Raw genomic sequence first — 13,295 nt, forward strand, 5'->3', positions numbered from 1 at the left:
AACTTACAACTTAGACTGTTAAAATGCTTTATAAATGTTATTATACCCTGACTGTCACCGAACTTTCCAAACAATCTGATGTTAAATAGGTTTACTTTTTTAACAAGAACTTAGTTTTTAACCATTGTTCACGCCCGTTAATCCGCAGCTGACATACGTGATGGACAACACGGAGAAGATGCTACAGCAAGGAACACCCTTCACTTCAAAGGGAGGATCTGCCCCTTCTGGACTGCCTTGGAACAGCACCTGGTCCAACATCAACAAATGTACGATACTCTGCCTTCTTTTTAGGCGTTTTTTATCTTGCATCTTTTCAATTTCATTGTTTAAATCTGATGAAAGTTAATTAGAATGCATCTTTTTTTAAATAAGTTACTGGCAATTTTATCTCTAAATAGCCTCGGTCCACTTTAAATTTTGGTCTCAAACAATACTGAATAAGATTATGGACTCTGGTACTATAAAATATTGAGTTGAAGTTTCAAGTGGGTAACGGGAAATGACTGACGGCTGTATTTCTTATCAATCGTAATTAAATATGTTTTCAGCTGGAGGACAGGGCAACTCGTACAACAGAAGTAAGTTCAGATACCAACTATAAACTCTAAATGTTATATAACAAAATAATTGATAATTTTCATTTGTAATTTGTAAAATTTTGATTTGTAATTGTAATCTGTCTTCCCAGCAGGAGGAAACAACTACTCGGGAAACAACTACTCGGGAAACAACTCATACTCGGGGAACCGGAACAACAACTACCAGGGGAACCGGGGAGGTTACCAGAAGAGGAACTACGATTCTGCCAACAATGCTGGGTACAACAGAAGAACTGGTGGGAACTACAACAATTCCGGTTACAACAACTACAACAGGTTCGTTCAATGAACTTCTCATCGCAATACTCACCACTTGCACTAGTTGAACCCAATCGTATTTTTTACCTTCGTCCTATGCATTAAAACGCAGTACAGACTTTGATAACTTGACTAATTATATTGGAGATAAACTCAATAAAGTGATAAAGTTAGTTACATAGAAGAGTAAGTTAAAACACAGTGAAGATAGCCCCATCTCTCTTCCCCAGGAAGCAGAACTACTCACAGAACTACTCTCAGAATGCCTACTAATAAAGTTGTCCGCTAAAGAGGAAGGAGTGAGGAATAAATACCTGCTCATCACGGACACTCTGGCCCCTGACTGGGGTCTGGGACTTCAGTCTCTCAGTTACCCTGTCAGGGGCCATTTTACGAGTTGTAATTTATTACTATAAGCGATGTTAGGTCGCGCGGGTGTTATCGAATCAAGAATGATATTGTTGTCGTGATTCTTCTGGTTTTAATTTTTCTTTAACTGATTTATATGCGACATTTTATTGTTTTCTGAATGCCGGGGCTCAACGCACTGTTGGAAATAAATGTCAAAACAAGTCTGATAGGAAATTTGTCAACAGTTTTAATCTTAAAATATCTCCTTAACAAGTTGAATTATATAACCACTAATCACCCTCCCCGACATATTATAGTGATGACATCATCTGAGCGTCTAGTTAAGTTAGAGGGAATATTCGTAGAATGCCTGGAAACGGTTGTCAACAATGACAGTATGATTTCTGATGACAAATATGAGGTCATCATGGATATCCACAACAAAGCTGATATGTGAGTTTAATCTTTTATCTGTTAATTTTTAATCATTAATAAATAATAACAACTGAGATATTGTCTATACCTACCGCATATAATTATTATATTGATAACTCAATTACCTCAAATTAATTACTACAAAATGTTTAGGTTTACAGAACAGTTGCAGTTGTTACGTCGTGAGGTGGCACAGCAGGAAATTCTGTGTGGAAGCAAAGAAAACACCCTGCGAGCTGAAATAGAGCAACTCAAAACTAAGATTACGCGGAAGAAACAGTTGATAGCTAAATCTCAGGTTAGAATTGAATGATTAACCCTCGACTGGGTTGGTTTTTGTGGTGGTTGACGTTTTAATTGTATTCTTTAACGTCTCCGAGGCAGTTTCGTCGCAGCTCAAAGTCTAGAATTAATAATAATTAGTAATAAAATCCAATAAAAATAACGACCATCTCATCACGCCGTAATCATAATCTTTTTAAAACCCAATATTTCAGGTGAAGTTTGAGGATTGGAAGAAACGCCTGACTTCTGTCGAGGAGTCAGCTGTCAAATCTTACTCTAATTTTGATGGTAGCTGAAGATAATGTGCGCTGATAAAATATCTCGCTAACTTTGACAGCACCTTTAAAGATCCTTGGATACTACTGATTGGTTTGTCGAAAGGAATTTGCTACTGGTGTAAACTAAGAAAGAAGGAATATCTTACAGCCCAGATCACCAGTGATACTTGGAGCATAACTTCAGCAGGAGGCTGGAACAACTAACCGTAACGACCGGCCACAGCCAACTTTGATATCTGTGTCTGACATTTTGTAATACTTTGGAAATTACGAGTGTTGCTATTCTCGGGACTAACGTGATGTCAGTTATCTTACAGTTATCTTACATGTCAATAATCAATATCCTCACTATCTTTGTAAATGAGAACATCAGAAGATTTTTTTCTATCTAGAATTATCTAGTGTTCTAATGCGATTTTGTAATGATGCTTCAAAATACTCCACTGTTACCCGAGCCTTCATTTTAAAATGAACATGTTCGTATCACGTAACCATGGTAACGTGCGGCTGTGGTTCGTACCAGAGAACCGTACTTAATTGAATAAAACTTAGTGTTTCGTAGGTAGTTGATAGCACTAGAAGTCATTTTCCGAATATGGGCTCATGTCATATTGGTTTGTCGAAACTTTTAGTTTTAATTTGCTGATGATCCAAGTTTTCTGCTAATTCGTCATTATTAGACGTAATTGTGGCCAGCAGCTCCCTTAATACACGCACATCTGTGCCCTTGTAGAAGCTTGAATTCAATTAACACTCTGTAATTGTGTATTAGCGAACCATCGCGACAATTGCCCGGTTTCAATTAAAGTTGGTGATTGTAAATTGTAACTTGTATTTAACCTATTTTTATGTTATTTTAAATATTTATGTTATTGTTCATGACATGTCATGTTGCTATTTTGCTTGTTGCTTTATTGCTTCACTTTTTAAATCATGAGCCTGAGTGTGAGAGTGTACATAATGAAATGTTAAGTGAGATCAAGCACACTCTGCAATTTTAAGTACAAGTGACAGTATGTTCTCGCAGACCGTGCCTGTGTTGAAGACCGTGTGAGTTAACCATAGAACAAAATGAATATAATGAATCCTTATATTATGTTGTATAATATCCAGATGTAACTAAGTTTGTGAGCACGAGAGGAGACTCTTACCATGATGTGAAACTTTAAGTGGCTCTTATAATGGGTGTGGCGTGTTGAACAGAGTAATTGGGAATCCTAAATGAGGAAGGGAGGGAGGGACTATTACTCGTGAGATTAACTGACCAGATTATCTCAGGATATGATAAACATATCAGACTTATCTGATAAAGATCTCCGAAGCCTGCTCTTTGAACATGGTAAAACCCCTGGTCCCATTACCGGCACCACCAGACGAGTATATGAACTCCAGCTCCAGTCCCTACTGACTGCTGGGGCTGGATCTGCCCGGGCTACTGCGGACAAGAAGAAACGGAGGCAAACTTTGGATACACTTAGGACGACAGAGAAACCGAAAATGGAGCCTAGGAGGTCGGAGAAGTTCATTCCAAAGATTCCAGCGTCTCTGAACATATCAGACTACTCGGACACGGAGCTCCCGGAGTTGAGTCTGACCCCCGAGTTAGAGACCCCTGAACCACCCCAAAGCCTGGTCTTCTCCAACTCACCCCGACCCACTAGAAGGAGAACTACTCGGGACAGAGAAGGCAGGGATCTAAGTCTCTTTAGTGACAACGAGGATGAAAAGAAGCCAGACAGGAAGAAGAAATTGCCAGCCGAGAGTAAACATCTATCAGGTTGGTGGAGCGTTCTAGCGGTGGTGGTGGTGGTAGCCGGTACTCTTGCTACCGCGTATTATCTGGTCGAGCCTGATGAGGATTCTTCTATAGCACCTCCCTGTTTGAACCTAACCATTGAATATATGACCGTGGGACAGTGTGACAGGCTCTTCCAAAAGCTTTCCAAACAAAAGTTTGAAGTGGACAAGTTTTCAGGGGAAGTAATGTGTGGGGATAAAGAAGGTGATCTCCATCTTCCGTCACCGGCTGGTGGAATGGAACGGCAACTTCTCTTCTTCCTGCGAGATGATTTCAATTACAGCATTTATTCCAAGAAGGAGGATACTTACTTCGAGTTAGAAGGTGAAGCAGAATTATCCTCATTTAACCCCAAAGCAGAAGCCTTTTTCTTCAGCACGAAAACCCCGCATATTTCATGGTTTTGTCGTGTGTCTCAAGTTTTGAGCAACTTCGCATTCTACATTCTAACATCAGCTGCAATCTTAGTCATGGCCCAAATTGCTCACAAAGTCTACCAGTGGAAGAGGGCTAAAGAAAAGCAGGCGATGGGAGAAATGTTCGAGTTGATAGATCAGATAATAGAGGAGCTGCAAAGGAATTACAGCAAATACCAAACAGACCCAGTCAACTACGTGCCGTACGTGGCTATCCCCCACGCCCGAGACCGGCTCCTCCTGCCCTCCGAACGGACTGCAATGAAACACATCTGGGAAAGGGCTGTCCAGTTTATTGCCCAACATGAGTCCAGAGTGCGTGTGGAGATGCGACGGGTACAGTCTGAGGATTTCCCTGTGTGGTACTGGTTAGAAGCCAGTAAATCACCTCCAGCCCAACCAGATAGCACCTCCCCAGATTTCCTATACCCTGACTTGGACTCAGAACTCCCCATGGAAAAGGGTAAAACTTCCACAGGATCGTAAGTGAAACATGTGAGACCCACAAATGTTAACGATATTAACGTTAAGATCATTTATCATTTGGGTCGTGCAATATAAGTTTAGTTAGTTAACATATTTATTTTACCTCCTTTTTGCTTATTTAATGTTAGCTGTAGATAATTTGCAACTTAATTGCAAATATAAATCCGATATTGATGAGATTTTTGAGATGTTGTAAAGTTTTTGGTCGACTTAAAACTAAAGCTAATGCTTTGATCATATTTGGGAAGAGAAAACAATTTGGTTATGTTAATTTTCCGTTATGATATGTTCTATTTGAACTCGTGTGCTTAGTAGATTCAAAACTATTAAACCAATTTAGAATTTTGTGGTAGTAGACAAGAAGCCTGACAGAGTGGCGGAATTCCACTGTAAAGTTCTATCGAAACGTACTGCGGTGGAATTCCACAGTCAACTGGAGAACTGGTATCAAATAGCGCATGATGTGAGCCAGATAATGCTGATTTATTTAATCTCAGAAACCTCCGCTTGCATTCCGCAGGGGGGGGGGGGGGGGGGGGGGGGGTACCAATGGCATAAATGGCATAATGGAGAATTGGCCAATAAAAATTTCCATTTATGCCATGAAACGTATGCCATTTATGCCATTTTTGATATAATACATTTCTATTTTCTTTATTTGTCATATGAATCTTTAACGATCATTCCAAGCGTTATAAAGCATGAAACATGTCTCTTATTCAAGTACTAATAATAATTTGCGAATTAGAAAGTCAAATACGAAGACCTAAGTTCATGGCATAATTGGAGAATTGGCCAATAAAAATTTCCATTTATGCCATAAAACGTATGCCATTTATGCCATTTTATGCCATTGGTACCCCCCCCCCCCCTTCCGCAGCTGTTTCGGATTTCTTGACACTGCCGATTTTCCTTTTTTTTCCCCCATAATTTATATTTTGAGTGTTCTTAGCACTGTATTATTACAGTGGCAACTGTTAACCACATTGTCTGACGATACAAATAGTGCTTGCCAAGTTATAACAATATTAGCTAATTCACATCAGCTGGGCATTTCAAACACGATTAAAATTTTGGCAAATGCTACCAGAAATTTATGGTGAATTTAGCACATGTTTTAGAAATGAAAAGGGCTGTGTTAGTTTTATAAGTTATTTTACTGTTTTTACGTTTTTATTTGTGACTGTGTGATTTGTTATATTTAAGGTGAGCAATTGTATATCTAATTTATCCTTCGACATTTTTGGATATAAAATTGTTCAATATTACATGGATTATGTTTCAATCTTAACACAAAGACTTTGAACTCATAACTCATTAAAAGCTATTTAGTGGAACTTTAATGATCGTACTAGAAGCCAAATATTTCCTTTGAAAACGATAATTTAATACTGTTCAATCAACCATATTGATGAAATTTCGGCATTTCATATTTACTTTTCTATTATTTACAAAATTTTGAAATAGTACAGAAGGTTGTTCCAGATTGTATTCATGTATACAAATGTACTTTTAAAAGATTTAAACGGACTGCGGACACCTTATAGGAAACAATAGTGAATAGGAATTGAAGCCTCTGAGCGCGTCAAGCACTAGAACACATGTAGTTAGGTGATTGATACACATCGGGGAAATACAACGTGAATCAAGCAGGTGAACGATGAAGTGTAAAATAAGTTGATAGAGTGTCATAAAGTGTGATAAAATAAGGGGTCGTTCACATATTACGTAATCAGACGAGGGGGGAGGGGGTTCCAAATGATTACGCTAGTGTAATTTTGACACAATAGCTATGTGTAAAACTGATAACGAAGGGGGGTAAAGATTGTCAAAAAATTGATTACGTAATATGTGAACGACCCCTAAGTTAATAGAGTATAATGTATATTATAATATATAGTACTTTGAGATGTTTACAGTACACTGACTGTAGATCATTCGTCAAAGTTATTAATGAAGCTTATCCAACATTGAAGATTGTTAAACAAATTCTGTCATTGTATAATATCTATATAACATAAGTAAAATAATTTAAAGAATTCTTTCTTTTGTTACCGAAGCACACATATCAGTGATCACAATTGCAAATTGTATGTTGTAGTAATCAAGTGTTGCGGCAAACACTAAAATGGGCCCATCTCAGTATATAGTATTTATTGGTTACGGTTAGGGTTAGTACTTAGTAGGTTAGGCCTAGGGTCATATTAGGGGCAATAAAAGTAACGTGTTATTTGAAGTGTGATAGATCGACATGGCTCGATATAGTGGCGCCCAAGTGTTGCTACTCACTACTGTTACGAAGTTTGCCACAGCTAGGCTTCAAAATTTTCCTCGGAGGACTTCGACGCGCCGCGCGAACTATAATTCTAGCTTCGCGCTCAGAGCAACGATCTCGACACTCGAAGCACTTTAAATTAACGACATCGTCAATCAAAAATGGAAAAGTTTGTTCGTAAGTAATAAGTATAATATAAGTTTATAAGTAGCTGACACACGTGCTGCAACCCCTTTTCGCGCGGAGTGCACGAGAGAGGTATATAATACAACGTGTAGCAAATAATTAGGCAATACGTTCGTTACCACATACCAGGGGACCCCGGGCTATAATAAGGTAGTGCGCCATGGACAGTGAGCCGCGCGTGCTGACTGTAGGATGGTTTTTAGTGCTAATTTCGGCTAATTTCTGCCAGCACAAATGCGTATTGAGTAACCTTCCCGGTCGCGCTAAATCACTCTACAGTCGATTTTCTTATTTCATCACTTTTAGTTTCGCATTGGATAAAGCACATGTTATATCCGCGCGTTACGTGTGATCATATTTAATCCTGATTTCCCAATTACGTTTCTACTGCATGCAGCTTTATACTTTGGATTTCAAACTTCGAGTTTTCGTCAACAGTCAATAATTATCCATGATTCATCTGCATCAGTGCCACTTGTGTTATACCTTATATATAAGTTTAATGAATAGCTGTTAAAAATGTTGATCCTCAATTGCTCGCAGGTGTACTGACATATGCTATAGGTACAAATAGAATTGTAATCGATCCTAGAAATAGTGCGCAGAGCTGGTTTTGTGGTTAAGTTTTGTAGTTGGAAAGTGTTTTTAATGTAGAGTGGGATCAGCTCTGAGGATTTATAATTCGCATCATTTAGTCGTTTCAGAACCTAGAAATAGTGCTCAAAGCTGGTTTTGTGTTTAAGTTTTGAAGTTGGAAAGTGTTTTTAATTTAGAGTGGGATCAGCTCTGGGGATTTGTAATTCGCATCATTTAGTCGTTTCAGAACCTAGAAATAGTGCTCAGAGTCGGTTTTGTGGTTAAGTTTTTTAGTTGATTGAAAACCTAGACGGTGCCCGGGTGGTTCTAATGACCAATTTAAATCTTAATTTAAATCTTAACAAATATATTATAAAAATCGTAATAATCCCTCACAAGGGCACTGCACTAGACTCTTGATAGGAAAATGCCTCACTGTGTAGAACAGCAACTTTACGATGGAATTTAAACCTCATCTGACAAATATCGCGAAAACTTAAAGTTTTGTGTGCTCCAACCGCCAACGGCCAGAATGAATGACTCAATCAAACAAAAAATTGTATCACAACGGGACAAGTTCCCATCCTCATACAAACACTATCGTCCCTAATGAAATAACAACACATGTATTGTAAAAAATGCACTCTAGTGAAAGCCACACTCATCTCACTGATTTTTCTTCAGTATGAGTTGTCCCTCCTTTGATGTAGTGGTGCTTGTTTGGCTCAGCTTCTTTCTTCTTATGCAGGTTTTGAACAAGAAGTCTGTGCTTAACACGATCCTGTACGAGTTTGGGAGAATTTCTATGTGCCAAACTTGAGATATGACTTCAAACACAAGAAAATATCTCCAAATTGGCGGTCTCGGCGGAACACAGGAATATATTTCAAGATCTGACTGATAGATTTTCTTTTTTTGACACCACTTGTGGTACCAAATTTTGGGCTCTAAAACTCCTATTTCTTGGCCAATTTTTTATTTTTTCATGCTGATTTGGAGGCCATTAAAGCATTTGACCCAGTCAAAAAAGTTTCAGTTGTATATCTTTGACGGTTTTTGCAGAAATTCGCGTTAAAGTTGATGCCGTGGTGTCAGTAAAATGGTACGGATAAATATATATATATATTATGATTGGCTACTGGGACACGTCATACACACGGTTGGATTGTTAATTCGGTTGAAATACCTTTACATCCATTATCACCATAATCTCAAATTATTTGTTATATAGTAGTGTTGAAAGTATTAAAAGCATATATATATATATATATATCGTCTCGCTTTATATATGGACACGTTCATTGAAGTTTGAGGATATTGGTAAATATTAGTGACCCTACTAAATGGCACGATGATGTAAAATGTGTCACACTATGAAACTATATAAACCCTCTAACCCTAAGATAATCGTTTCATCCTCTAGATAAACTTTGTCGCATAACGATATCTTTATCAGACGATAAGATATCGCTTAAATGCGGCCGGCAGTGAGTTGTAAACTTTGTCACACTATAAAAACGTGACGGAGTTTATATGGACCCCTTGTTGCCGTGTTTGACCAAATTTTCGAATTTCCAATTCATAGAATAGCTTTATATGACTATTATCTACATATTTAGCGACTTTTTTCCTTAAATGGTAGCACCATGTAAACTCCGTCACACATTTAAGAAATTTATATGAGGGATGTTTATGACATCCTGACAAGAAATGCCGAATAGTCTAGCATTATTTTATGAGCTGAATGTGTTTGGAATTGTTCACATATTTCATTGTTATACGCAAATACAAATACAGAAGGCAGAAATAGGTAAATTTAGTCACAAAAATTTGTATGATATCTCAACATGTGTAAAATTGAGTAAATATTAGTATACCAACTTAAACACCCTATATTACGTACTATGGATCAATTAACAATATTTCAACCATACGCCGGTTATATAAATTATTATGTGGCAGTGATATGTTAACATTGAATAAATTTCAACACCTGAACAGGGTAAAAATTTGTAAATTTCGTCACAAAAAAATATTATAACTTTATTTGCTCCGTGTTGGCAAAATAACTAATTTATCGACATAGTGATGGTGATAAAGTAACATTATATACTAATTGAGGTATGATTCTTCAAAATAAGGGCAAGAAATGTAAATTTCGTAACATCAGCCATTGCATTAGTTAGATAGATTTTCTTTAATATCAACTGCCCTTATTATAGTTGGAATGGATTTATACAGGAAATATAGAAACCCATGCCCATTTTTCATCACATTGAAATTATACTGTTGGGGCAGGAAAAGTAAATTTCGTCACATTTCGGTAAATTAGTGATATCAAACTCAGCATTGTTAAACTTGAGTTCTGATTTGCTGAAAAATAACCTACCAATAATTCCTGGAAGAATATTGAATTCTAATCGGGGTATGGTTCTTCAAAATAGGGTCAAGAAATGTAAATTTCGTCACATCAGCCATTGCATTAGTTAGATAGATTTTCTTTCACATCAACTGCCCTGATTATTATTGTGACCATTTTTACATCAACTGCCCTTAACTTGAATCAGCTCTATCCGTGCATCGTCCTTATATACAGTTTTCCCGCCTTCTAAACCAAAATCAGATATAAATTATTTCGGCAATTCAACCAACATTTTCAATTCCATATAATGTGACAGAATTTACATCATTTCCCAATAAGTACATGTATTTGCTAACTTTTCAAAACAACATATTTTAGTGCTATGCTATGATTGGTAGAAGAACCATCAAATAATGAGTTGAAAGGGTTTTGAGGACACCTCACAGTAGAAAAGAGGTATCGTATTCTGAGTGTGACAAAGTTTACGAAATATTGCCTTAAAACCGTTCGATCCCTGCCCTTTAGCCAAATGTTGTATCATAATTGTTAGAATGACCTAATCTACTATATTTTAAACCAAAAAATGCTAATTGGGCAGCTATGGTTAACACAGTCACAAAAATGTGACATTTTTTGCATTATAGTGCCTAAAAACAATAAACTGTATTTCTGAGCCGTGTATATGGAAGTATGGGTCACGTGGCTAATGTCCAGAACTTCTGAACACGCTATTTTTTTTTGGTTTAATAATATAATCCTTAAACTTCAACATGAACGTGTCCATTTTGATTTACGATTTCGTATTACTAAAAATTTGTTTTACTATCATTTTGTGACGATGTTTACATCAACTGCCCTATACTTCAATCAACTGTATCCGTGTATTGTCCTCATATAGAGTTTTCCCGCCTTCCAAACCAAAATCAGATATAAATGATTTCGGAAATTCACCCAGAATTTCAAATTCCATATAATGTGACAGAATTTACATCATTTCCCAATAGCCAAGTGCATGTATTTGTTAACTTTTCAAAACAACATATTTTAGGGCTATGATTGGCAGAAGAACTATCAAATAATGAGTTGAAAGGGTTTTGAGAACACCTCACAGTAGAAAAGAGGTCTCGTATTCTGAGTGTGACAAAGTTTACGAAGTGTTGCCTTAAAGCCGTTCGATCACTGCCCTTTAGGCCTATATTGCATCATAATTGTTAGATTGACCTAATCTACTATATTTTAGACCAAAAAATGCTAATTGGGCAGCTATGGTAAACAATGTCACAAAAATGTGACATTTTTTACATAATAGTGCCTAAAAGCAATACATTTTATTTTTGAGCAGTGTATATGGGAGTATGGGTCACGTGGCTAATGTTCAGAACTTATGAACACGCTAGATTAAAATATGTTAAAATTAAACCACTATCGTCAAAAACGCTGTTTTAGAAATTTACCAATTTCCTCAAACTTCAATGAACGTGTCCATATAGTAAGATTCGGTACCAAAGTGCCATCTTCAGTGTTTGAAATATATGCCAGGAAATGTTTTAAAAGATGCAATTTTGATATCCCTGAAATAAAGTCCCTACTCAGTCATGCAAGCTTCTCACTTTTATAATTATATCTTGCAATGGCCTTATGATTTACCAAAAAAGTTAATATTTTTAATCAAAAACTGGGTAGAGTTGACCGTGTTTATATTAGCTTATAAGAGTTTCCTCCCTCAAAAAATGATATGAACTTAAATTACCGTCCCTCAATGACAACGAGAATGAATGATTAAATCAGGTTGCTCACTTTTCCCATTACAATTTACTATACGGCCTGCAAAACATTATAAGCTGAGGTTTTCGTGAAAGAAGTCTTGAAATGTAACACTTTGAATGTTGGCAGTGTGTTGCGACCATCATGTGATGCAGTGTGAATAACTACAAATAATAGACCGAGAATATTAACAATTAACAATCAAACTTGTTTTATGTTTACATGGGTATTAGGTTTATTATTAGACGAGTTACTCTTGTGCACTATTCCATTATTCCATTGAATTTTTGGCAGTATCTAGATAGCCCGACCCCTGTCCGCAGACAACTGTCCACGAACACCTGTCTACAGCATCATATTACTGCATAATAACAGTATCCCCTGAATCATTGAATCAATCAACAGGTGTTTGTGAATAGTTGATTGGTTACCAGATCATATGGCCGCAAATGTTATGAAATTGACACCAACGCTAATTGAAATTCGCGTGCGATTGAACCCTGCTTGATTCAGGGGATATCGTTATTATGCAGTAATATGATCTGGTAGACAGTGTTCGTGGACAGTTGTCCGCGGACAGCTGTCGGGCTATCTAGATACTGCCGAATTTTTCAACACTCATATTAGGATGAAGAGGATAATGATTAATGATAGTAGCCCCAATTTTGAAGAGGCGACATTGAAAACATACATAATGTGAGAAGGGGAGACGGGTTGTTGATCTTTAGAACTGTGTACATTTGTTAACACACGATGTTTTCAATTTAATAATATACGAAGAACTAGCTTGGTTCCCAAAAGGGCGCAAGGCTATATGTAAGTTGGCCGGGCTGTAGTTGAGTAAACCTTACTTCAGGAACTCAAACAGGATTGATCGCAGATTCCAAATAATAATAAAAGACGCTCCACACTTTGAGTCAGTATAGACTATAATAGCTATATTATAAAATCGACTGAGTTTAATGAATAAAATAATCGTAGCGAACGCTAAAAATAACATAAAATTATAATTTTCCAGCATCCATTGGCTGCAGTTACACTTGTGTAACAATGTGGCTGTTGGAAATTCTGAAGCAAAATAAGTGTTGAGATTTGAAAAAAGAAAATTGGCTGCGTTTAATGAACAAAATAATCAAAGCTAACGCTAAAAGTAACATAAAATTATGAATATGATTTTCCAGTACAGATTTGCACAACTTGGAAGCTGAAGCAAGTCACGCGAA

General features: G+C 36.9%; 3 protein-coding genes across 6 annotated transcripts in view; all 3 read left to right on the forward strand.

Moving 5' to 3' along the window:
- Positions 1 to 1,364, forward strand: part of LOC134812861 (eukaryotic translation initiation factor 3 subunit C-like) — a 43,180-nt gene extending 41,816 nt beyond the window's left edge. For 2 of the 4 annotated variants that reach the window (XM_063820442.1, XM_063820444.1), the window contains exons 22-25: positions 149 to 269; positions 552 to 581; positions 692 to 878; positions 1,091 to 1,364. In XM_063820442.1, coding sequence (XP_063676512.1) covers positions 149 to 269; positions 552 to 581; positions 692 to 878; positions 1,091 to 1,133 — 381 coding nt within the window. In that variant the 3' untranslated portion in view covers positions 1,134 to 1,364. The remainder of the gene's footprint in view (positions 1 to 148; positions 270 to 551; positions 582 to 691; positions 879 to 1,090) is intronic. The other 2 variants (XM_063820443.1, XM_063820445.1) reach the window with 1 other exon arrangement.
- The window catches only part of LOC134812874 (inner nuclear membrane protein Man1-like), a 100,471-nt gene extending 95,048 nt beyond the window's left edge, over positions 1 to 5,423 (forward strand). Inside the window, exon 2 of the mRNA XM_063820473.1 lies at positions 3,488 to 5,423. Within this exon, the coding sequence (XP_063676543.1) occupies positions 3,491 to 4,909 (1,419 nt within the window). The 5' untranslated portion in view covers positions 3,488 to 3,490 and the 3' untranslated portion in view covers positions 4,910 to 5,423. The remainder of the gene's footprint in view (positions 1 to 3,487) is intronic.
- Positions 1 to 13,295, forward strand: part of LOC134812866 (uncharacterized) — a 912,489-nt gene that overhangs the window by 384,578 nt on the left and 514,616 nt on the right. The window lies entirely within an intron of this gene.

This window comes from Bolinopsis microptera, chromosome 3 (genome assembly GCF_026151205.1).
Source record: "Bolinopsis microptera isolate Bmic1 chromosome 3, MBARI_Bmic_1.0, whole genome shotgun sequence".
In the NCBI taxonomy this organism is placed as follows: domain Eukaryota; kingdom Metazoa; phylum Ctenophora; class Tentaculata; order Lobata; family Bolinopsidae; genus Bolinopsis; species Bolinopsis microptera.